The 27,057-nt window shown below is 37.6% G+C and overlaps 2 protein-coding genes and 2 long non-coding RNA genes across 39 annotated transcripts in view; 2 read left to right on the top strand and 2 right to left on the bottom strand.

Annotated features, from left to right (window-relative positions):
• LOC108000314 (uncharacterized) overlaps positions 1–25,078 on the bottom strand; it is a 252,647-nt gene extending 227,569 nt beyond the window's left edge. For 4 of the 34 annotated variants that reach the window (XR_009833076.1, XR_009833074.1, XR_009833067.1 and 1 more), the window contains exon 1: positions 14,627–15,359. Coding sequence is in view for 5 of the 34 variants with exons in the window: in XM_062086479.1 (XP_061942463.1) it covers positions 14,627–14,648 (22 nt within the window). In the remaining 29 variants the exon portion in view is untranslated. Of the gene's footprint in view, positions 1–39; positions 475–5,259; positions 6,299–6,320; positions 7,073–9,881; positions 10,106–14,626; positions 15,360–20,004; positions 20,177–20,418; positions 22,870–24,191 lie in introns of those variants that run through there. The other 30 variants (XR_009833075.1, XR_009833056.1, XR_009833057.1 and 27 more) reach the window with 23 other exon arrangements.
• On the top strand, positions 963–5,291 carry LOC108000311 (uncharacterized). The gene is made up of 2 exons (XR_001766499.3): positions 963–1,422; positions 4,108–5,291. It is a non-coding gene; the product is annotated as an uncharacterized LOC108000311 (long non-coding RNA).
• Positions 13,903–17,923, top strand: LOC114577881 (uncharacterized). Its single transcript, XR_009833118.1, has 2 exons — positions 13,903–14,067; positions 16,171–17,923. It is a non-coding gene; the product is annotated as an uncharacterized LOC114577881 (long non-coding RNA).
• A 910-nt stretch (positions 25,079–25,988) lies between the features above and the next one.
• The window catches only part of LOC108000445 (homeobox protein abdominal-B), a 45,114-nt gene continuing 44,045 nt past the window's right edge, over positions 25,989–27,057 (bottom strand). For all 3 annotated transcript variants that reach the window (XM_062086450.1, XM_017060759.3, XM_017060758.3), the window contains one exon: positions 25,989–27,057. This exon is cut by the window's right edge. The gene's annotated coding sequence lies outside the window, so the exon portion shown is untranslated.

Genomic DNA, 27,057 nt, shown 5'->3' with positions numbered 1-27,057 from the left:
TGTATGCTATATCGTGAAAAAAGACAATTTTTTCCAAACCTTTTACCACCCTTTCTGCGAGTTTTTTACTCTCGAGCAACGAGGAAACGAAGAAGCCTTCCATCGATGGTTGCAACGCCTTGTATCGTGAAAGATGGCCATGATCTCGTTTCTAACAGGAAAGCAATCTAGCGGTATCTTTGGAGAGGAGCAACGGTATCCTTGCCGGTCAAATGGCCATAGTGGAGGTATAAAAAAAAGGGCTGGCCAATTTTTTTGCTCGTTCTCCAGGAAGGACGTAACCCGGCCAACAGCCGCTCGACGCGGAAGAATTTTTTTTCATGCCAACTTTTTCCCTTTACTTATTCTATGGCTGGTGGTTCAGGTAATAGACTGTGCGTCTGTTACTGTTCTCCTCTTGCTAGGAGGGAACGCAGCAGGAATTCTTTCGTTATATTCGTGTTTCTTAAATTTTTACAGGCACGACGCTCTGATCTGTAAAATTTGTTGCAGATTACCGTATGAAGGAAGGAAAAATCGAAGATATTGAAACTGTATTTCGGATTATTAAGAGATTCCTAATATTATTTCCACTTTTTACGATATATTTGAAATACAATTCTTTATTTCAGATGTATTGTAACAGATTATATAACGTTGTTTAATCTGTTCAGATTTTATTTCCATGAATATTATTATGTATTAAGGATATCTATCTGAATCGTAATTAATCGTCATTAGTTCTTCTCTCATTGAATAATCGGCGGTAAAGAGTTAATAAGAAAAGGATACATCCTACATACTATATTATATTATTTGCATACCATAAAGTGAGGTTATGTTGTCAAAAGTAAGGCGCGCTTACTGTGCACGATAATAGATGCAAAATTTATCTTCTAATTATCGAATTATTTAAGAAAAGGAATCTTACACTTTTGAAAATTGACCTCGAAACGGGAAAACCTATTCTAAATATTCGATCGAAAGAAGAAGTATAAGATGCAATTTAAAGAAACTCCATGAGCGTTGGAACCGAAGGAATATCAGCAAGATGCAAGCAGCCAACGGCAATTTGGCAAAAGGTGAGACTTCCTATTGGAAGGAACGTAAAAAATGGCCATAAGCGAGGGACGAAGGGGGAGAAAGAGAGAGAGAAATAGAGGGAGAGACAGAGAAGAATCTCTTAGTCGAGGAAAAAGTGGGGAGAAGCGTGGGCGGGAAGAAGAGCAGCAAAGAGGAAAGTTCGCTCGATCTCTCGTGGGAATGTTACGATATTCGAGCATTGTCGAGGAAGGCCACTCAAACGGTTACGTTGCGAAGAAGGATCGATAAGATCTTGGAAAGAGATGTCGACTATAACGCGGTGGAAACGTTAACGGGCACTTGGAATATATCGATGGCTGGGTGTATTGTAAACAAGAGGAGGAACGTGGATACATTTCGGTAAGTTCATCGAGAAGTGAGTTTTAGCGACTGTTAAATATTATAGAGCAGATCCGGTTTGTAAGTGGTAAAACTTGAAAATATTTATTATCGATCATACATTTACATTTCATTATCACGTATATTTATACCTAATAAATTTATATATTTTTATTTATTAATAATATTGGACACATAGTAAGACACAAAATATTCAAAATATGTTTATTATCGTAATATATTATAAAGTGTATAAACTAGTTTTTCAATCAATACTCGAAATATCCGTCCGAACGTAAAAGATTTTATTTATTTATTTATAATTGAATGCAATTCGGATGATAACCTAATCTAAATCAATCTTTGATTGCAATTAATTCTTAATGAAATCTTGACGGAACAATTAATAATTAAAGAAAAACGAAGAATTTTGTTTATTCAATGATTACAATTTATCGCGTTTTTAAAAATTTTATATAAATTTGTTAATCGTATAGATACGGATAAAAGTTTTAATCGATAATTAAAATTAATTATTTCGGATCCGTGCACTGAAAAAATTGAGAAACGCTGTTGTATAAATAATAATAGACGCAAGAAACGATTAATCAAAAAATCGAGGACACAAACTTCCAATTAGTTTAAAATTGTAATGGCGAACGTTGACTTCTATGTACCGCGAACTGGCAAATTTATCGTCTCATCCCTAACTACAGTGACAGTTACTTAAAGTCAAAGATACGATCGTGGATCGTGGACAGTTCTACTAAATCGACTTTATCCTGCTGTATTTTAACCGTGATTATTTGGTTATTCACCGGCTCGAGCCGATAAATAATTCAGATGGATCGTGAATGCGTGTACCGTATGCAAGGTTACGAGATTAATTAACTGGACAATAAAATTCTATCGAATGAATGTTAATTCATTCATGAATCTGAATCAAATCGATATTTAATTTATTAGATTGATGCATATAAAATTTCATCAGAAATTCGAAATTAATATCATTAAAAAGAATCCAATTTTGTATCGAATATTAGTAAACAAATTAATGGACAAAATTAGTAATAAAAAGTATTAAAATTTGTATTATGAATCTCTTTGAACAATTAGTTTAAAGGAAATTATTTTAAAATGTAGTCGGTAAATTAAGAAAATCTTAATTATTGATTAAACAATTCTTTAGTATGTAAATATGACTATTTTCACAATTATCAAGTTTCTTAATCGTATGATATAAAATTTATATCCAATTAATTAATAAATAATATACGATGCTTTAAGAAAATAATCTATATTTAATAAAATGCTTCATGTACGCCAATCTAATACCTACGTCTCGCCATTCAGGCAAGCCAATTTTCGTATAACAAGATACGATGGCAATTCGCAATAAAAGACGAATTACGCGAGTGTATAACCAACTTGGTTTCGTACTGGAAGATCAAATACGAAAGGGCGCGTACAAATTTGGCGAACGAATGAGAAAGGGCGGATACGCAAGAGGCGAGTTGGGATGGACGCTTTGTATGGACGAGACTCATGAAACCGCTGCAACGACTGCATCAGAATGGAACTAGGGATCTGGTCACTGCGGCAACGCTGCGGCTCCGGATTTATTCATGACCGGCAAAATATTTCGTGCCAACTCGGAGCGCCTGCGGTTTTCGCTGGATTATGCACTCTTGGACATTTTGCCAGCTAAAATCGTCCAACATTCGCCTCGTTTCAACGTATTCTCACTTATATTATCAATCGAATCTTTGGAATCACTTTTCTTTTATCTTTTTCTTTCAATAAATTCGGCAAACAAAAAATAGATGTTTTAAGGTTATAAAATGTTAATCAATAACGTAGCCAACAAAAGGATTTAACAATGTTAATCTTAATTAGAAGTTATTAGAAGTTGATATCAATTAATAATAACAATGATAATGATATAATTCACAATCAATATCATAATAATACAAATTTTATAGACAATTATTTAAATAATGTTTGTTAAACTTTGACCAGCAGAAATCGATGGAGATTAATAATAAAAAAATTCTAACCTAACTTTTTATTAAGTTCATGAGTTTTCAAAATAATTTTAGATTCTTTTCGTTTGATAATATATACACTTATATACAATACATAGCTATATACAAAAATATCAATAATACGAATTAGAAAAAAGTGCGCTCATTATATTATTATCTTTTTGAACGGATCTTTCAAACGATGACAAAGAAATACTCGCGTGACCCGGAATCGTTAGACGTTATGGTAGCGAAAGAAAGCTGTATTAGAATTTCGCATTCCTTTGCGATTTTTCTCATCGTAAATGTTGGTTAAGTGGCATCGCGATCGACTAAACATGATTCTTTTTTATCTAACGGATCCATTTCGAATTGATCGATACGTAGTTTTTTTATTGATTTTAAGAATTAATAAATTAGTTGTTAGAATTGTAATATTATCTCATTCGGTGTTAAATACGTTTATATGCACGTTTATTTCAAATAATTTTATCATTCTGCAAAATAGAAAACGTCAGAAAATTTCAAGAAAAAATAGCAATGTAAAATATACTCAATTTCATTCTCTTGCTTCTTTTATTAATTTAAATCTCTATTTGCATCTTATTAAGAATGCCTGACGTCAAGGAATATTTCATATTTATTTTATGTTCAATACAATCATGAACTGTTATGTTTTCAGTATATGGAGATGGATTCAAGTACGAGACACGAGAAAGAAGTATGAAGAAGAAAAGGATGACAGAAAAAATTCGATTTCCAATTTCTATCACGTCAGCTTTAAACAACCAAGCTTCCGTTCGATTACTTTCTTGCCGTCGTTCTTTTTTTTTTTTTTTTCAATTTTCCACTTTCGTTCGAATGCCTTTCTATCGAATATGAAAAACAATAAAATAAAGAAATGATGGAGCCGCCGATATGAAATATAAAGAAAATATAGATATATTCCACGATTGGTATTTGTAAATTGTTTCTATAAAAAAACATATCTTTCTAAAATGCTGTAAAAATTCGTATTTTACTGGTTTATTGTTTGCGCCCGTCGAAATAAAAACTACCAACCGAAACGAGCATCGCTAATAAGTTAGAATACTTTTTAATTATAGATAAGCAAAATGTGCATTTGCATGTGCGCGCATGCGTTAATGAAATTGTATATTACTCTCTTATACTTTCGTATCATTTTCCTGTAAAATTCACGACCATGAAATTCACGACTGTGTAACGAGATGATCTTTTATGGATAACACGAGATACAAACTTTTTGAAAAAGAAAAAAAAAATATAAAAATGCGTAAGACAAAATGAAAACAGCATTTATTTTGTATCATGTCAATCTCGAAAAGATGAAAAAGAACAAGCGAAAGAGAAAAAAAAAAGAGAGAAAGAACTTTACGTAGCAATTGGTCCTGAATGTCAGTTGCTTACAACATTGAATATACACGCTTCATATGACATTCTCGAGCATAAATCTCTCAGGATGCGTGGTTAATTGTACAATCGTGATAAATCAAACGATCAGCGGGAGGTCGTAATTATCCGTATGTGGACAATGATAAATCAAATGTAAAGACGTAGAATCATAAAATGTAATAGCTTACGGTTTATGAATATTACGGTAAAACTCTGTATGCAGTACTGTTTGCTTCTTATTAAGCTTAACAAAAATGTCCGCGTATAAAGAGGTTAGTTTGTAACCGATTGCTTCTCTATCATTTTCGTAATACGTATTAAATCGAAACATAGTTATACAAGAGAATAATCAAAATATTTACATATTCGAATATAAAATTATTCGAAATAATATTTAATCTATTATGACTTAATGACTTACATGAAAAATATAGCAGATTGTTGGAAACATTATTTTCCTAGACATGCTTCTTTCCCTCCAAAATGTCCACCTTGAATTCTGAATGGTTTTCAACGAGTCATCATCGCGGTTTTGCTCTGTCAACGAATGATTCATTGCCTCGTATAAATTCAAAAAGCGTGTTTTATGAAGATTTAAACGATTTGCAACGTCCTCACTGATTCGAAATTAATCGCGACTATGAAGCAGTGATTCAACAGGAGCAAAAGATTTATATACTGTCGTAAAGATATCCGCGATCGAATAATCTTAGCGCGCCATCGTCAGGAATTTGTCCTAACTACTAACATGTTTTCAGCTGTTAAAAATGAGAATGTAGTTTGTTAAACTACATTCTGCCTATCATATTGTACTTGCGAAATGTAATCGCGATCACGTTTGATAAACGATTGATTGGAAATTAAAAAATTAAGAATCTTCTATTCGATATCTGATTAAATAAATACGAGAATAATGATATCCTCTTTGATAATTATAAAGTCAAATATTATAAAAAATAATTGTATTAAAGAAAAAAAAAAAGAAAGAAAGAATTTTAATTCCGTATCATTTTAACAGTGATACAGATGTATATATCATTGTCATATTTAATAATGTTAAATGATATTAAAACCACGATTTTAAATAGACTTAAGTTCAAAGAGTATTCAAGTGTATTCAACTGCATCATAACTAATCGAAAAGAGAAATGAATGTCAAGAAACAAAGATAATAGTAGAGGTTAGGAAGTGTAATATATTTTGACATTTGCCAGCGAAGATATAATAATGATTTAAAATGACTTTGTGCGCTTTTCGTATATTGTACTGTCTTCTTTAACTCGTTGCCTATATTAGTGACGACTGTCTGAATAATTGTCATGCAAAAATATGTTTGTTTCTCATGCATTGTCGAAATGTACGTGACAAGCTGCGTGAATATAGCATTCGATGTAACGCGACGCTTCATACGTAGGAGATAAATTTCAAAGAGAGTTAAGAACGTGAGTGGACCTACTGGCAAAGCATAATGGAGATACTGACCTGTATTAAACCGTGTTAGTCAGAAATTCCGATAAAAATCGTATATTATTCAACTTCAAAAGTAAAATAGTCACGTGGTCGTATAACATGACGCGTGTTACCACTCCGAAGGCATACGATATTACTGGACGCATGCGCGTTAACAAGTACAGTTTTCACTCGCGTTCACGATGCGATAGAGATAGAGATAGAGTCAAACGAATTTTTCGACTGTACGTTCGCAACCCGTCGGATAAAATTTAATGAATCCGGCGATCGACCCGACTGCGTGTCGTGGCACATACTGGTCACAGTTAATCCGTGCAGAGTTCCTCCTCTTCTGTCCTCGCATACACATGTATGTGTAGAATGCCAAAGAACAGTCGCGTATTCCTCAATACATGACGAAGCGAATCACGCTTTGATTACGCATCAAGTTTAGGCGCGTGCGTGCTTGTTCCAGCCGAAAAATATCCCGTGGTCTCGTAACGTCTCGTAACCGGTAAATTCTATTCTTTCGTTTAACCTCTGTACATATTTTCAGTAACTCACTTTCGAAGCTTCGACTAGTTTACAAATCCGACAGGTCAACGTAATATTTTCTCGAAACACAAGTTTTTGTGCGGAGAATAATAGATGAGCACGCGCTTCCGCGGGGTTCACAACCCGATGAAATATGTAGTCTATGACATAATCGAAAGTCAGGCGGGCGCGGGAGCCTTGTTTATTGGCGCTGCCGTCGACGTCAACGAGTGTAGTTCGTGCCTACGTCACTTTCGTCGTCGAAGGTGTTGCTGTCGTAGGTGGTACGGTCGTTTCGGCCTTAGGTAAAGGTAACGCTGTCTGAAGAAGCCTCAGGAAGACACGGACGAGGTGGGGGTTTATGGGTTTGCATCCTATGTACTACATCGTATCTCTAGTTATGGCTCAACGACAAAACCACCTATATAAACCTGCGACATCACTTTGTGTATTGAATGTATGAGCCAACATTGATCTACATATAACCTATACTAATGCGTATACGTTGCGAACAACACATAGTTACTGTACATATGTAATACGCATTACAGCTATGGATATAGTTGTTTGACATGGTGACTAGAACGAGATAAAATGAAAAGACTGTCTAGTAGAAAGTAACGTGACGAACAGATATGTGTGTGTGTGTGTGTGTACTCGTACACTTTCACACAGTTACGAGAGGATTTTAGTAAAATTGAGTTTCCCCGCCCAGTCTATTTCCAAAGTAAGCCTCTGGCGCGTATTCTGCGTTGACGCCAATATGCTCGCCGTCGTCAAGACGTGGTGAAATTGAAGCTTATTTTTTTTTCTTCCGTCTCCGTATCTTTAAGTAGTTTATTCATTCTCTTCTTCATCCGAAGCTTCTACCTTAGATTAAAATTTTAACGCAAAGCTTGATGACCGGCCGAGATATTTTTAAGACTGGATAGTATCGCGAAAGTTATATTTTTTATCATATAATGTATAAGACGCCGACGAAATAGGAAAAAACAAAAAAGTTTTTGATAACTATCTTACTTAAACTGGATTAGACTTGATTAAAATGCATAAACTCGTGAAATTATTATTTTCTTAAACTGCAACACGGAAAATTGAGAAAGTTTTTGAAACGATAACGTATAATAGCGATCGTTTGATTGGTTGCGTGCTAACACCAATACAAATGTAGTAGGAACATTTATACGATCGGTAAAGTAGGCTGCGATTGAAGTTATCGACCTATATAGTGCCAAACTCGGCAGAGTTCGTAACTTAAATTAATCGAACGAATGGAAAAAAATAACAAATTTCTTCATTGTTATTTCTATGGTAAATTATTAAAAATTTTACAGAAAATTTATAGAAATATTATTTCAAACACAATTATACGCATTAAATAATTTAGAAAAGACAGATTTTTCGCATAAAAAATTAATCGGTTCGTAATAACATAAATATAAATAATTAATAATGAAATAAAATTTTGCATATATCATTACATTCAAGCAATGGAATTTTAAAATAGCAATATAACATATCATTCGTCGACTCGTAAAACAAATTGTACGTATTATCCATGCACAAAATGTATTATCCATTTTTTTCGAAAAGCGAGAATCTTCCCCTCGAAAAATCTTTATAGAAGAGAATCACGAATCGTTACTTGGCCACGAATAAGAGAGTCTCGCCTCGTATCGCTTTACCCTCGAAGATTTAACATAACAAGGATAGAGAGTAGCTCGTTGGAGGGATGGAAAACGCTGTCGGTAGATAGATTGGTGGGGGAAATCTTGGATACGGAGCGGCCATGATGCATCGGCCGACCAATCAGCGTGCCGCATCGTCCCGTTCCGGAGTAATGGCCGCAGGACACCGCCCAATGTAAAACTCGGTGGACGATACGCTTATTGGACACGAAGGCGTTAAAAGTTTTATTGCTCGGCTGACAGTTACACCCCGCATTTTCAAACCCCGCCACAGCACTCTTTCTCCCTTAAATCGTAAAAACCGAGGCGCGGATCTGTCGTAGCCGCGGATACTCTGGAAAACTCTCTACGAGTGAGAATGCCCCCTGGGCTACGCCCTATGAACTGTTCCTCCTGTTACTCGGAAACTCCATTTTCTAGCTCTCACTTTTCCACCTCTCCCTTTTCCTCGAATCACGATCGCGCATGGAATTCAAATTTCAAATTCAATTCGAGTCCCGAAGGAATTTTTCCGACTTAACTTCTTGATCATTCCTCTTCGAAAATTCGAGGAAAGAGTGGAAAATTTAATTGTCAGATAAAAAATGTTTCGTTAATTAGCAAGAAATATGAAATATATAAAATTAGAAAACGTGTACGATTGAATTATTATTTGTAATTCCAAAAAAAAGAAAAAATTAAAAATAAATATTTAATTCAATTGCATTATAAATTGTAATGTACTGTTGACACAGTAAATTAACATAGGAATTGTGTAAATTTAATTAACGAACAAGCTGGAGAAGCAGTAAAATGCACTCGTTGAAACCACGTTCAGGCTAATCCAGCCATCTAATCAGAACTTTGCTCAATAACGTTGAATTTTAATTACGTATTGCTCGCAAGCAGATTGGACGAATATACTTAATTATTCGCGATAAAACGAATCGATCGAGTTGTTAATCATGAAAGCTTTAATCATTCGTATTAGATATCGGCCATCAATATTAAGTGGTGCACGTTTCTCGCTTACAATTAAACAACGATATTTTACCACCTGCGTAATGACACGGTTATCCTTTTATCGAATCTTAAATTTATTTTTCCTACATATATTCGAGAATCGAGATAATTTCGAGAAATATCAGAGAAAGTGATTTCTCGAAATCGAAGCCAAGAAATATAAATCATCGAATCGAGTCCATATATTCCTAATATACCACAAAAATTATTATAACAAACTTTAAATAACGCTATCGTAAGATTATTTTATTTATTCGTTTTTTATAAGGAAGAAAAATTCTTTTTTAAAAAAAGGAAGGAACACACTCGTTCGAAAATTCGATAATCGCACGGGTTAAAAAGATCAACAGGCGTAGAACAGTTTACTCACCCTTTGTTCGATCGATCGATGAACTCCGATCCCGTGACCTTAGGGCACTGCACTCTATTACAGTCAGCACGCGAATGTTTAATAATAGATCACTATTACACCACTGTCTTTCAATATCACAGATAGGGAGGCCGACCATAAATTTTCTCCGAGAAGAAGAATCGTGATCATTTATGAGTTACGCCAACCGAGAAAGGTTTGTACAAGTCCATTCGCCGTTTGACCTGGGTCAAGGACGTCCTGTTTTATTACTCTCCAAACTTCGTCTTATTTTAACGTTTCGATATTTCCGATAATAATAATAATAATTTATTTCTCTCTCTCTCTCTACTGAATTATTTTTCAAATTTTCGAATATATATATATATATATTGTTTTTAAAAAATGATCTTCGTGACTCGAGGAGCTCTCTCCCGTTCCAGGAATTTTTTTTCTTTCATTTACACCGTCTAATTATTGTTTTGAACGAGGAGAAAAATATAATTCGTCTCCCACTTAATTTTATTTTCCTTCGAGGCCAACAGAATCCATTGTTTCTTCCCTCGATCGAATTTATCGAATCGTGAATTTATCGTGAAAACGAATTTTTCTCAGAGAAAAAATATATACATCTCAATCTTGGAAACTTTGATAAACGATCCTCTCGAAAAACCAGCCAAATATCAAAATTTTAATTATCCTTCTCCCTCCTCCTCCTCCACCACCACTCTTCGTAGCCACGAAAAAAATAAAACAGAACGAGCCACTGTCTGTCCCACACTATTTATCCAATCCCTCAACCCCTCGAGGTAGACGGATCCGTGGAGTGGAGGCGCGTTAATAGGAGCAAGTTTCGGCCATGTGCTCGACGAGTCTCAACGGGCATAACTGCGCTTGCGCCCTATTCCCTATGTCTGACCCCCGCAAACGTCACGCGACCTCTTCCAAACCTCTTCTTTTCCCTCCCCTCTCGCCACCCTCCCTCCTCCTCCTCGCCTCGCCGCACGGATAACGAACTGTAAAAAAAAGAGACGGCGACTGACCGAGAGAAACTGGCTACCGGCGGCCATTTATGCAGGGAAGAAAGCGGGTGGACGAGCTGCAATCGTGCGCTTCCTATCTCGAGGAAATTGAGCTTTGGATGGAGACGAGAGACACGCGTTGCGAGCGAGACACTGGTTGGATTTCTGGAAGCGAGAAATTTTAGAAATTATCCAAACGTATCACCACAATCACACACCACCATCACCACAAGATTCCGGAACTAAATTCCTTTAGAGAGAGAGAGAGAGAGAGAGGAAAGAGAAGGAGGAGGAGGAGACGTTATCTCCTCTCGCATGTCGTGATGTTGCTCGATCCAACAACACCAACACTGTATGTACTCGGCCCTTCCACTGCGCCCAGGCGCATCCCGATGCACCCCCTTTTACGCACTTATACCGTACTTCCTTCCAGGTATAACCATGCGCACTGCACGAAAAACGAAAGAGGCCGGAGGGATCGTGGAAGGAAGGAAGGAAGAAGGAAGGAAGGAAGGAAGGAAGGTGAGAGGGCTTATTCGTGTATCGAACATTCGTAGGAAGCCGGCGGTCGCAAAACGGCGAAAGGTTACGTACGAGCCAATGGCGGCCAATGGGCGTTCACGCGACGCTTCTCTCCTAATCCATCGAAGGGGACATCTCCTCGAAAAAAATTCTCTGTTGTTCCCGATTATATTGTTAAGATCTTCGAGGAATTTCGAAGGGCGGGCGCCGCTCCTCGTCCACAGATCGAAGAAATTCGCCAACAGCGCGCCGATGATGCGAATAAAACTTTACGATTACTCTTAATTGATTAACTCTCGTACGCTGCTCGTTCGATCGAAATAGAATCCAAGTAACGAGGGAGCGAGACCGAGCGAGCGAGCGAGCAAAAGAGAGAGAGAGAGGAAAGAACATGGCCGCGGACGAAAACGCGTTTGTTGTCTCGTAAAACGTTTGATTTGCGTCGCGATATAAATTACGCGATAAGAGCGTAGAATCGCGATTGCCTCATACGCGTTATAAACCTGTTGTCATCCACGATCTTCGATGCAAATCGTCCCGTCTTATTGCCTCCGATATCCACGCGACGAGGGATACGCTCCTTCCTTGCGCTCGCACATTGTAGCGACGGCCACGGCCGCAAAATGGCGACTTCGCTCGACCGTCGGTAAAAAAGAGTAATCTCCCCCTCCGTCTCCCCACCTTCTTCCAATAAGAAGAGGCAAGGGGCAGCGTGCTCCTTCTTCTCGAAACTTCCTTCCTCCATCCGCGCTATTTCGGATAGAATTTTTCATTTGTAAATTTTCGCCCGAGGGAAGGCAATAAACAAGATTTTCGCCCGAGATTCGTCCTCTTCGAGGCGGGGGAAAGTGAAAGCAGAATAATCTCATTGTCACGCGGATCTATATATAAAAACCCAGGTCTAAATTGAAAACATAACCTACTTTCACTTCTGAGGAGGGAGAGCTTCGCAACCGGAGAAACAAGAGAGAGAGAGAGAGAATAAGGGGAGAGCAACCCTTGGAAGAAAGAAGGTCGAGGAGAAAGTTTTGCATAGTCGTGGAAAACACGTTGACGATGTTCTCGACGCGTGGTAATGGAAAATAAGATTTTCCTGGAAATCTGCGCCCGAATGATTTGCGACCGTTTTACGGCTCTCCGCTAGATTCCAATATTTCCATAGCCTTGATTTACGCACGGGTTCTTTTTCTTTGGTGAGAATGTACGATTCGGGAGACAAGAATCGGATAATTTATCGATCGAATGATTAAAATAACTTTCCACTTGGAAAAATTTACAAGGAATAACAGGTGGCGGGGAATTGTTGAATGGGGACAAGGAATGGGAACAAAAGTGGGTATTCTCGCGTTTAATTTAAAGCTTTTAATAAACGTCGTTTAAACACGGGTGCGGGTTTACATCGACAAATGACGTTCCTTTTTTATCCTTCAACTTTATCTAGATATTCTTTTTCTTCTTCTTTTTATTATTCGTATTTATCCGGATTTAAACGAGTCGAATTTCCATGCAAATTGGACAAAGGATGCGATAAGGAACGGTAAATTACGCTGGTGAATTCGTAGTTAAACACTCGTGGGCGTTATTTATTGTCGCTGGATCAACAAAATTCAATGCCCCTGTTAACAAGCTACCGTTTCGAAAATTTTATTTTGTTCTGCAAAAAAAAAAAGAAAAAAGAGAGAAAATACGCGATCGTTTATTTTTTTTAGAAATAATTATTTTCTTTTCTTCCTCTCCTAAATATTCCTCCCAATAAGGAACACGACAATATCGACAATGTTCGTTCGTAAATTTTGCTTGGAAATAATAAAGGATAGATGGATTTTTATTAAAAAATTATTCGTCAATTTATGCTGATTTATTGAAATATAAAATAATCGAATGATATTTATCTCTCGTAAGAAAAATTATTGAAGACTATAAGATCGATAAAACCGAACATAACTCGATAAAAAAATCTTACGATTAATCCTTTTCTATAAAAACTATATCGAAATGAAAGAAACGCGACTCGTACCTTCCTTTCTTCGAACGAGATATAAAACAATTCGTACAATTATTAGTGGACGCGGTAATAATAAAATCGAGGATATCCCGAGGCACGAATCCGGCGTAGAACTGAAAATATCGGGTGGAAATGATGGGAGGAAGGGAGGGGGGGCCGAAGGCGTCGCGAAATATTTACGAGGCTCGCTACTTTGCATTGGCGAGGTCGATAACGCCGGTGATCCCGACCTGCGCGAGTATTTTCCTGCAACGGAGACGAAAATGCACGGGGGATAGTCACATGGCGCATGGTCGCGGTGCATGTACGAGCGGCGGCCGAGTGGGCGTGGCCGGCCGCCGCTCCGCCAATCGATAACGATCGCTCGGCCCCCACCACCTCGCCGATGCACCGTTCGACGAGGAATCCACTCTCCCCTCCCCTCCTTCCTCCTCGGTCAACGATAGAAACGCGGTGAGAAAAAACTAATCGCTAATCGAGTATTTGTTGGCCGACGCTATTTGTTTGTTTGTTTGTTTGTTTGTTTATTCGTTTGTTTGTTTCGCGCGCACCGAACTAGCTAAATTGTAAAAAAGCAATCGAAAAGGAGTAGAGGGGAAACGCATTCCCGTTGGAACATACGATCGAATCGAAGAATTTCGAATGGAAATTTCGAGAGGTTTGTTCAGATAAATATTTAACAGAGATTTTTAACAATAACACGATTAATTCGATCAAGTTTCGAGTTTCTAATTCTCTAAAACGGTTAACGCGTTCACCGCCATGAATTCTATTTTTACGTATCGTTACGTGGTTAGAGAGCAAGTAATGCAGAGTCACACGCTTTCGTCATCGTATGGCGGTCCGGATCTTTGATGTCGCGTCGCTGCGAGCGTGAAGGTGATTAACCAACACACTCGCGACTTTCCACAAACAACAGGCGAACAAAGAAGCTTGCCGAGCACATTCTCGCGCAAAAATAAATAGAAAGAGATTATTTTGTTTAATCGCGAAACGACAATATATGTATCATCGAATCAAATTTCAAATAACCCAGTATACTCGTGTGAAAACCATTGGAACAGAGATCGCATGAATCTCTTTTATCAAATCGAATCGATCGAACGAGTCGTTTCAAAAATTTCCTCTCCTCGGCGGTATATCTATCAGTAACGATCAGACGAAAAAAGAAAAAAAAAAAAAAAAAAGAAACAATGAAAAAAAACAATTTTACGTACAGCGCGTGTTTATCGTGGACATGGTATGAGCTTACCATCGTCTCCTCCTTAATTACTTCCCTCCGACGGCGGCGATGGACGACGACACGCACTAACCATCACGCAACAACCGGACAAATCACGTGGGCCCCACGGTGTACTTCTCCGCGCAACTGGAACATCGAACATCCTCTCCCCCTTTTGCACATCACTGGCAAACATAACTCCTCCATAATCTCCTCTATTTATATATCAAAATACCACGGAGATCGATTAGCACACGTATCTCTCTCTCCCCCGCCCTCGAGAGGGGGGGAGAGAGGGAGAAAATTCGCAAACGCGCAAAATTGAGAGAGAGAGAGAGAGAGGAGAGAGGGGGGGAAAACCGAAGAACGAGACTGGTTACGAGATAATTACGAGAAAGAAAGAAAGAAAGAAAAAAAGAAAGAAAGAAAGAAAGAAAGAAAAAGTATGAGAAAAATATTTCTGCGGAAATGTATGAAATAATACGCGGTTGTTACACGCGGTGGATAAGCATGCGAGGATCCAGGATCCCGAGGAGGGCTCCCGTCGTCGTGGAGAGCCACAGTGTTTCCGATGTTGGGAGAGGACGAAAACTTTGGATGGGAATGGCAAACCCGCGACTAGAAACCGAAAATACCGGCGAAATACTGTTGGCCAACGGCGATGGAACGGCCGTACGTTCGGTATACGCGTTTGCTATACTATAAGGTAGTAAGTGAGAGACCGAGCGGGACCCCTACCGGCGCAGCCGTACATCTTAGTATTATGGCCAACTCACATTGGAAGATACGCCATCAAGCATAGCCCTAGCGAGAACGCGAGAGCGAGCGAGCGAGCGAGCAAGCAAGCGAACGAGCGAGCGAGCGAGCCAAGCCGAGCGATTGTAAAAGTTTTAGGGACACTTTGCGAACGCTCTCCACCCCTCTTACCCCACCCACCGTACTGGAACACGGCTCTGTCGAGGCTACGATCCTCGTCTCTCTCTCCCTCTCCTTCTATCTTTCTCTTTCTTTCTCTCTCTCTTTGCCTCGAGAGTCGAAGTCTTTCCGTCCTCTCTCTCTCTCTCTCTCCCTCCCTCTTTCAGCATGGGAAGAGGTAGGTCCCCTCTGCGGGTGCGTGGAGCCGCGCCCCGGTTCTGCGAGACGCGGACGGACCTCTGATCCACGAATGTGGATGGATGGATGGCGGGGAGGGGGTGAGAGGGAGATGGCGAGGTGTGTTGGCAAGAAGAAGAGGGAGAGAGTGTGCGAGAGAGACGGTCGGGCTATGTCGAAACAGTCGTTTGCCTCTACCCCTGATTCTTCTTCCTTCTTCCCCCTCCCTCATCGGAGGAAGGGACGATGGAAGGAAGATGGCGAGGGGGGCGAGGCGAGGCTGTGGGAATTACGATGCCTTCTCCTTTCGGTTGAAAGAAATGTTGTTCGGGATTCGGTGGATCGCGATAGAGCGATCGATATTTTTCTTCGAAAATGGAAATTCGTGTGTAACGATACAAAGTATGAAATATATAAATTAATGTATGTCTGTGTCCTTTCTTTGAGATGGCTTGGAACGAAGACATGTGCGGAGGAATTGTGGAAGGAAGGAGAGTGGAAGGAGAGATAGATGGATGGCTGTCTCGTGTCCGTTGGCGCATCTGCATTCGACGTGGGCGCGGCGCAGGGAAGAGGGAAATGGCAAAGGTGAGGCCGTGCAAGGAAAGGAACGGAGAAGAGATTAGATTATAAAGGGGGTATCGAAAGGTTTCTCTGGCTTGGAGAATGGTGGAGAAAGGAAAGAGGAGGAAATGTAACCCTGGTGGAGTGGAGGTGTTGTTTCTTGTCACTCTCTCTGTTCAGTGGCGCCCTCGGATATCACCACGTGTATTTGCTGTACGAATATTTTTATTTACTTATTTATTTACTTATTTACTTATTTTGGAATTTTTGCTTCAGTGTTTTTGAAATTTTGGCGAAGAATATTCATCGAACGAATTAATTTTGTTTACGTGTGCTGTATTTCCAACGAGCCGTTGCGTCCATTTGATTTTCATTTTTTTTTTTAGTAGTCGTGGGTTAAAAAATTCTTATGTAATTAGTGAACGTACGATATTTTTTTAAGGATGTGTATAAACAAGTTAAACATTAAAGTTTTTTCAAGCGGATAATGAAGTAATTTTCTTTGCAAATAAGATTTGATTGGGAAATTTTCACGCGGGTAAAGGAATTAGGAATAATAAATGATTCGACAAAATTCCATTGAAATCTCTCCGATGCAATGTGGAAATTGCACCATGCTGTGACACTCGGCCCGCTCGACCGTGCCTTCGTGCTCTGATAAATTTCAACAGCGATGAAAATTAATTACGGAATTTCTGGAATCGGCACTTGCGAGATAATCGAGAACACGATTATCTCCGTTCGATCGTGTAAAGCGAAAGAATTAACATTCCAAGACTACTATTATTTAATCACGAACGATACGAAGATCTCGAATGCAAATCTATGTGTATGTATTATTTTCATCCGTTATGACTCTAAGATCTTTCAAAATATTTTACAACTGCATGCAGAGGCATTAGAGACATTAAGAGAATTATGATAATTATTACAAACAAACAAATCATCGGTATTTAGTATAATGAGAAACTAATAAGATGCAATAATCGTAGTGAGTAGTAAATCGATTTTAAAATATAGATAAATAAAATGAAAATGTCAAACAAACTCTTACGAACTTAGAAATTAATATCTAATAACCGATGGATAAACAGCAAACTTAATAAATAACAAAATATTTAAAATACTGTGCAAAGAAATTATTAAATTATTTTTTAAAAAATAATTTCTCTCGTTCTCCGTCAAAGACATGTGTACATAATTCAGCAATCGCATAAAATTACAGAGAATTAAGTTGCTTTTAAAAATTTTCTTCGTGAGCGATTATATTATGCTACGAGTCGAGGCAACGCGTAAATATAAACTTTGTCCCAGCGTATGACCCACTACGATTCCTGGAAAGAGATTAACGACTCCGTAGGCATTGTCCGGATCGATCGCATCGTTCTGTTTCTCCGAACCGCGTAATTCCTCGTAATGGTACTCTCCCATAGAGCAAAAGAAACGTTATTTTCCTCGTTCCGCTCGTTATTCCGAGTACCGGGTCCCTTTCGACAAATATTTCATCCTCCAATGAAAATGGTGCACGTATTGTACGTTTCTTTTACTGAATCAGCATGCCTGATATGATCACGTTATATTTATCGTATTAATTATCTTGGAACGCTTAATCGTCTCGATAATTGTTCATATCCGACGAAAAATTAAAACTGATGCGTATTAATTCGAGGCGAAACCAGAATGTTTCAGAAATTATTGCGATTCCGTAGAATAAAATTTCATATGTAAAATTTCATATCTCTGTATGTTGAAAAGTTCTTGAAAATTGAAAGTTGGTGTCTAATTTTACATTATATACAGATAGGAATGTTGTACTATAATTTTAAAGACACTCTATAGAATTCTTTATCGAACAGCAATCTTAAAATTCGTTCAGTTAATAAAAAACCACAATATTCTTAACGAAAATAACTAAATTTTAAATTTCTGTAATTATTTATACCATCGAAAAAATTAACATTCCTTTTTCTTCTAACTTATTATACCTACTTAATTCTTTTCATAATGCATGTTAATTCCAAATAATTTACAATAAGTAGATTCAAATACATTCGCGTAAAAAAAAACACGCATCGTATATTTAAAAAGAAAAAAACGATATATTACAATTCCTGGCATTTAACCACATAGTTCACCTGCCAAAAGATTCGAGCGAACAAACACCTTGCGTAAACAAAGCTCGCAAAATAAATTTGGCTTTTCGTTCCGCGTCGCGAGAATGCTGCGAGTTAAACGACTCCGGCCTCGGTACGAGGTTCGTGCGTCTTCGCCACACTTCGGCTCTCTCCGCGTCGTCCAATTACAGACTCCGAAAGAGTGGCCTGGGATTCTCGCGGGCGAATCGCGAGAAACGTTAAAAACGCGGATCGGTAGCTTAGTCCCGTGGTTTCGAATTAAAACGTGAAGCACTAACGTGAACTTTAAGCAGGCGCAGCTTACCATGCGCACGGTCGAACACATTCGGTCGGTAACACATGTCGCGAGACTATTCGTATTAATCCCAATTAAGGATAGCCATGATACGGGAGCTTGTATTATAAGTGTTTGAGGGGGGAAGAGGCGTTATAATAAAATCCGAAAATGACGGCACCGACCGTCTCTCACGGCGTTATTATCCGGTTGGCAAGAGAGCAACCGGCCACCGAAGGGAGAGACTGTATCCTACACGAGGAGCATAAAATAGCCGGTTAAATGCGCCGAAGGAATACGAAAAAGTCTAATATGAGGAACCCAACAGAAGTTGTTGGCCTGAACGACGGCCACGGGCCGAGTTTATGCCGCGGACTTAGCCACCGATCCGACCAATCGGAACGCAGGATTTCGCGGGGACGAGTAAATAAATTGAACGTTCATTCCTCGCGGCTGTCCGGCTTCCTGGAACCGGTGAGACGTCTTGTAATGCCGAATCGAATCGAATCCGAGAATCTGGCCTCGAAATCGATATCGACTGTGTTTTTTATACGATAACCTCTCCTGTTAAAATGTTTGTTGTATAACTTGGAAAGAAATATCGATTGTCAAGTTTCTTTTTATACATGTAAATATTTTTCAAGAAAATATTCTTCGAGGAATATTACGTGAATTTATTAAAGTGAAGAAGAACGATTCAACTTAAATCTTTTTTTTCTTCTTTTTTTTTTTTTCGTTAAGATGAATCATTTTTCTTTTTCTTCAATCTCAAAACATCACGAATTTAAACTTCTTAAACTTATAAGAAACTCGTAAAAAATCCTCCTACTTCCAAATTCATCGAGATTTTTAAAAATCTTTCAAACGTTTCCCATCCAACAACAATGAAAACTCGAAACTGAAATATAAATATATTCGTTTCGAGACGTACGAACCGTACGATTTCATCCTGAATTCAAATCGTGGTGACCATCATCCTCGAACATCCTCGTTCGTGCACAAGGGAGGAATGCGAGGCGAAGGGGAATGGAAACGGACGAATCGTCGAAGGGAAGGGGGATGGAGGACGATGTCCCAGGTTGCAACATGGTGGCCGTGACAGGGACGATTCCGCTTCTCTCGCACCACGATCACAGTCTCGTCCCACCCCATAACGCCCCATATACTCTCCAATTTATGCGGCGAAACGTATTAAATACCATCCTGTCCCCCACCACACGCACGATCTTCGCAACGCGCATGCGCACGCCTCGAACAGGCGACGCTCGCTATATATTAAAGGCAATATTTTAAATGCGGTACACCTACATTGTAAATACACGGCTCCGACGATCCTTTTTCTAAGAATAGAGCAGAGCTGGCAGAACCGAGTCGAGGAACCGCGGATGCAGATCAAACGTGCCTCCTTTCGGTCTTGTTCCCTTATTTTCGTTCTTGCCTTCTTCTTCGCTTCTCTATCTCTCTCTTCTTCCTCCTCGTTTCTTCCGTTACGGTTGGAAAGATAAATTGAAACGTTACGAGTGGAGTGGACGTTGAAGAATTTTATTTTCGTTCGCCTCGGTAAATGGAGGCGCGATTGTTTTTATGTTTTGAGATTAGGTAAACGATTAGTTGTAATCGTGTTAATATTTTGTTTTCCTATTTTTTTATTCTACGTATTATCTATTATTAGTAATAAAATTATGATAAATAAAAAATAATATCTATGTCATTCGTAACGTTTTACAACACATATCTATTTGTAATAGTTATTTTTTTTTAACATTAACAAAACTAATTTATGCGTTACTTATCACGCATAAAATATATATTTATTTATTTTCACGATAAAAATCTAGGATACTAATCATAAATATATTATTAAACTTACATAAATTCAATTCAAGCTGAGCAGAAAAACAGAAGAACAAAAAACGTAAAACTAATCATTTTGACAAATTTATTCTGAGATATTTAGAATTTCTAAATACTCAAGGATGCAATAATTAGTTTCCACTTCGACTTTCTTTCACAAGAAAAAGAAGAAAAAAATCTTGACCTACGTTCGAGATGAAGTTGCACGTGATCGAAACTCGAGGTACCCATTTCGATTATATTTAGAATTCGAGAAGTTCGCGGCGAAAGATACGAAAGCAAACGATCGTGGAGAAGCACGTTGTTTCGCGTTGCACGCGAGACGTTGTACCAATGATTCGATGGACGACGACGAGTGTGTGGCGTCGGAAAAGAAGAGAAAAAAAAGAAAAAAGAAGAAGAAGAAGAAGAAATGTCCCTTCGAGAAACCTGACCGCCGAATGAATTATTTATGAGGCAAGCAGAGCTAAGCTCCTCGAGATAACGAGCTCGATCGTAAGTGCTTCTGTGTCCCGTCTTTTTTCCCTTGCAACTGTGATAAAAGTGCTGCCACTATGTGAGAGCAGCGTAGATAAACGTTGGCAGCACTGTGAGCTGGAACTGGTTAGTTGATTTTATTCGAGACTTAAGTGGATGAACGAAAGGCTTTGCTTCGTAATGATTTCTTTCTTTTTCTTTTCTTTTTTTTTTTTTAATTCGGTTAGCGATAATTTTCATGAAAACGTAAAAAGAGATATAATTAATATAGTATTATATTTTATGGGCCAGTATAAAGAATTTATTCCGTGAATAAATAAATAAATGAATAAATAATAAATAAAATTTTTGAACTATTAATTTCGAGGAAGAAAAAAATTTCTTTTATCTTTTTAATATAAATTATATGTTTACAACCACGTTTACGTCGTTTCAAGCAGATTCTTCAAAATGTATTGATCATTTTAAAACAAAAAAAAAAAAGAAAAAAATCGCATTCTTAATTGGATTAACGAGCTACCGTTTTCAACGCATTCCAACATTGTTCGACCTCTGCCTCTCAAAGCATCTCGTTGATTAAATCATTAACCATATTTTATTGCAGAGACAATCGTGATTTCTTTCTCAATCCATCGAATTAACTGCTCATGTTTAGAAATTAATTAACATGGAAATTGGACGAATGCAAAATAAGTTGTCCAATAAAAAGCTAAATTTAAAAAGAAAAAAATCCAGAAAAAATTCTTAATGAATAAAAATTCGTTATTATACTTCTCTCTCTCTCTCTCTTTTTATTATTTATCCTCGATATAATTATCGTATATAATATTCTCATTTTTCGAAGAAAACGAAATCGGAATAATCTTTAATAAAGATTAATTCGATCCAATATTCTTGAATAAATAAATTAGAAAAGCAGTGGATAATGCAAGCAACGTCTCAATCGAGGAAGAGAACGACTGGCAACTCCATCCCCCCATTAAACGGAATTCGCGATTCGATCGAATTGTTCTCCGAATCGACCCTTGCCGGCCCACCACACTCCTGTCCTTAATGGAATTGCTCCGTTATACGCGAATGGGATTAGCTGGGGCAAAAACGAAACTCTCCCGCCCCCCCTCTCGTCATCAACCTCCGGCTTCCATCTTGTTCCATCGATTGCGTGAATTCAACTTTCCTCGATCCAACGATTCATCGATTTCTCGAGGCGAATAAAATCGATTAAAGGCAGAAAGTATTTTCTTGAAACGAAAAGAGCTATAATCACGATTAATTTAATTTTTTGTTCGAGAACGAAATCGATCTCATCGGATTATATATCTTCTTCATCTTCGAAATTGTTTTTGAACACGAATTATTACGAATTACCCTTCTTCACACCCCCCTGGTCGAGCTCGAAACGTGAAATCGTTCATACACGAAAATATCCTTGACGAATTTGCAGGTCCGCCATCTTGAAATATGGGAGAATCGATAATCGCAATTGAAATCGACGTGTAATATCCGGGCGTCCTCTCCTATCGACCCTTTGTGCGAAGAATTCAATCCCCGACGCGAAAAGAATAAAAATTCAGAACGGTCATGGTGGGCGTCCATCCCAAGGAAGATAAGCCGGGTTTCCAAGTCGAATTGGCGGAGCACTCGGGTGGGCGGGTGTTCTCGCCTCGAAAAACTTGCTCCTCCATTCCTCCTCCGTCCGTGGAAGGACGTTTGGTCAACCTTTTATTTTATTACAGCCTCTCCTTCCCTCATTTTGCACAATGTTGCGGATCCCGATCTTTTCCAAATCGTTTGCCCCGACTCGACTCGACTCGTAATCTTTTCCTTTGTCCAAATTCAAATCTAAACATTATAATGATTTATCGTTATATTCGAAGATTGTATCCGAGTTCTCGTTACATCGTATATATTAAATTAATTGGATTGGACGAAACGTTGAGAATTGGGATTAATTTCGTGCGAAGAGAGGAAAAATTGAAACGTGATCGATAATGTGGAAGCCGAGGGAGGGAAGGGGAAAGGCTATCGATAAAAAAAAAAAGGTTTTAAATCGACGAAATATCGATAATATCGGCGTATTAAAATTGACGTATTAACGAGAAAATAATGCCCGCTTCTCGTTGGGCTTTTATCTTATCTTTGGAACAGCGCCATTTTGTATTGCACGGCGGAAACAATAGAGGTTGGGTGAATAAAAATTTCAAATCGATAAAACATCATGATTAAAATTCGCAACAGCTCTGTCTAAAACAACGCCACTTTTGCATTTAAAACTCTGCACAGAAACAATAGAGAATTATTTTCTACGTTTTGCATTCACAGATTAGATTTTTACTGGCAAAGTTGCCGATTGGCCGCTCCTCCATATTTTCCACAAAAGTTGCGCTAAAAAGGCGTTACGTTCCGCATGAACGTTTGTCATTTCGAATAACGAGGCGAACAATCGACCTCCGTTACGACAGCTAGATAAGAAGGTTGCGGTGTCCTTGGCATGCCGGATGACGCGTATATGCATCGCAAAAAGGAAGAAAAAAAAAAAAAAGAAAAAAAGGAGAGAAAAAAAAAACTCTCGGATATCGAAGCTACGATCTTTGTCCCTCCCTCATTATTTCATATTTCCGACTTAAAAAAAACCGCACAATTTTTACGCACAAATAATCGCGGTAATCGAACCGTATTGATCCCGAAATGAAACTTCTTTGAAATCGTGAAAATTTTCATTATCCATAATTTTCCATCTATGTAAATTTATTCCAACCGTTGTGAAAATCTATTATTATAACTGTTTTTTAATTAATCTTCTGATCGAAATAATTACGTGTAACGCTGATATTATGGATATATTCTTGAATTTTGAAATGCGAGAGAGAGAGAGAGAGAGAGAGAGAGAGAGAGAGAGAGAGAGAGAGAAGAGTTACGCAAGACACGAGATATTCATTCGAGGATATTTGAGATTCAAACGTGGGTGTGTGCGGTTAATGCTGAATTATCGTCCTAGAAATTATCATTTCTTATTAGATCTTCCGTTACTCTAGCTCAAATCATTTTGCATATAAAACACGTACCGTTTATTAACTCGTGACTACGGTTCAAATTCAATCGTTTTAAGATCGAGTAAAATAGAAAAGTTTGAAAAATATTCGCTATAATAATATTTCTCTTACCTTCCTTATCTTCATCGCGCCGAGCGAACCTCGCACAACGAAACTGCCACTGATGTAATGTAAACATATTCAGAGGTCACAGCACTGTAAACATACGAACGAAATATTGACAAAAATTTCCGTCTATTCGAGTCGATCCACTTCGAGTCCTCACAACACAGCGGACGAAGGTTTTCGGTTACGCGTGGAGATCGTGGAAGGATATATTGCGGAACTGCGAGGGCCAAAAGTTAGAAAGTCCGGGGGGAAGAAGTTTCCAATATTTTTTGCATCTCCGCCCGGATGTTCCAAGGGCTGGTGTGGCAATACCACTGGCCGACTAAAGAGAAACCGTACAATTTTTTTTTTTTTTTTTTTCTATCGATAGAAAGTTGGCCAGTTGACCGACAAGCCACCATGTTGGAGTTTCCAATAAACGGTTCTGCAACGGTTTCCTCTTATATCTTTTTCTCTACGTTTGTTGAATGTTTTCATTTGGAAACGATTCGTTCCCTTTCGTTTTTATTTAGTTTCATTTTTCGAATGAATTTTCTTTTTTTTTTCTTTTTTCTTTTTGTATTATATACTCTCTTCAACAGTATCTAGATTTAAGGAATATTGAAAATCGTTCAGCATGTCGTTTCTCTAACTACACTCGAAATTTTTGAAATTATTTTACGGTATGGAAAATAAACGGTGCAATTGGACTTTTAGAATATCTTTCGATTGGAAGTTGAATAATTTTAATTCTCTTAATTTTCAAAAAGTATCTGGTAAATTGAATTAAATGGAAATACATAAATAAATACTTACCAGACGATTCTTCTCTCGCGTAAATATTAATTATCTAAGGAACAATCGAATCGAAAAAATAAATCTTTTGCAACGATGAGAAACGAAACAAGATAAACAAGCATATAGATAAACTGCAACAGAAATAATTATAAAATAAAATCATATATAAAAAATAAAATAAATTAAAAACTTTCAAAATTCCATCTTTCATGCGTTTAATTGAAATCGAAGGGGAGCCAAACTCACCGATTATGAAATTTAATCTCGAATTGAAAAACTTCTGGCCGCTTAACATCCCTGCCTCAACGTGACTAAATGACGGCTTCGTTATATTATTTTTACAACCTTCATTCTAATATACGGCCATTGCTAAAATAGCCGGTTAAGATAGGGTCATGATTAAACTTTTCGAAATTACCATATATATGTATATATATATATATATATATATATAATATATACACATACGCGCTTGAGTGGATGAAGTTTCACGGAAAACCGTTCATCTCTTCCCGTTACTTCCGCGATAAAATGGCGTATTTTATAAGGGTATACGTTGTACACGGCGTACACGGTGAAAGATTAAATCCACACGAATAAAATAAATAAATAAACAAATAAATAAATAAATAAATGAGGATTCGAAAATGTTAATTTGATAATCACATGATATAAAAATTTTACGAGATGGTTTTATCCTCTTGCGAATATTCTTATATTTTTGCAAAAGATTAATAAAATGAAAGCATAAAACCTTGGATAAAAGTTTGCCTTATTCTTCGAACATCGCATCCTCGAATAAAAACATACAGATTTAAATCTTGCAATCCACCAGATAAGCTAAATTACTTTTTTTCCTGTTCAACGGGGTAAGGTAAAGGTTTTGATTTCCAACATTTTTTTTTTTTTTTTTTTTGGACACTCGGTATATATCGTATTGTATCCCATCGAGGAATGTACGCATCCTTCGATCACAGGAGGATATTATTGTATTATTGTATTCGTGTCTTCTCATCTCTGCAATTACTTTGGCACTAATTAAACATGTTTTTATTATTGCACTTCGATACAGGATAAATCTTGTGTCTTTATTTACAAATAGCGTATAATTATGTCTACCTTACGACCATAATCGGTATCGTACAAATACAATTAAAATCATATAAGGTTCGATCACGAGGGACGAACTTTTCTTCTTTTTCTTCTCTCTCCCTCTCTCTCTCTCTCTCTCGTTCGTTCGCTCGCTCGCTCTCTCTCTCTCTCTCACTCTCTCTCTCTTTCTCTTTCTCGTGAAGTATCGAAACAGTTTTCGGAGAATTTCGTATGGCTCGACCATCATCATGGCTAAAATAATATGAACGAATGATAGAACGAATATATAGTATATGTATGTATATATATATATATAGAGCCTATACTCTATTGGTCAAAAGTAGGTTCTTTTTTTGTAATTATAAGAATTTTAATTTGTTATCGTTCATTATCGATTCCGCGAATGACAATTCATCTTCTTTGAAATAAATTTTTCAACAACACGTTGAACTGAATTGTCGACGATTTTTAAACTTTTGATCGATAGCGTATAGGTTACATCATCTGTTTGATTTCAATGATTCAGGAATGATCTCATTCAAGTAAATTAAAAAATATATATATATATATCTCTTCTACATAACAAGAGCTATACCTCGAGTCGTGTCTCGTGATTCAACGATCACTGGATTAAAAATGAAAAAAAAAAAGTAAGGGAAATGTTTCTTCTACTATTGATCAATTTTTCTCAAACCAATTCAAAACTGATCCATCTGATCACGAGGCACGTATGAAAAAAAAATCTCACCATACAAGGTATGTATATATATATATATACACTTAACAAAAAAAAATAAATTTACAACCTATTAATAAAATTACATCTAGCACGGTTCATTTTTTCCTTTTTTTTTTTTTTTTTTTCTTCTCAAAAAAATTTCTCGAAAACGTATACGTAAGTACACTTTTAAAATTAATGACTGAATCGTGTACGGGCATACAAATACGTGACACGAAATTGCATACAAAAGAAAGAATAGAACACGCTTATCCTAACTCC

This window comes from Apis cerana, linkage group LG16 (genome assembly GCF_029169275.1).
Source record: "Apis cerana isolate GH-2021 linkage group LG16, AcerK_1.0, whole genome shotgun sequence".
Lineage (NCBI taxonomy): Eukaryota > Metazoa > Arthropoda > Insecta > Hymenoptera > Apidae > Apis > Apis cerana.
Note: the sequence above shows the minus strand (reverse complement) of the source record. Positions and strands in the feature narration are given on the sequence as shown.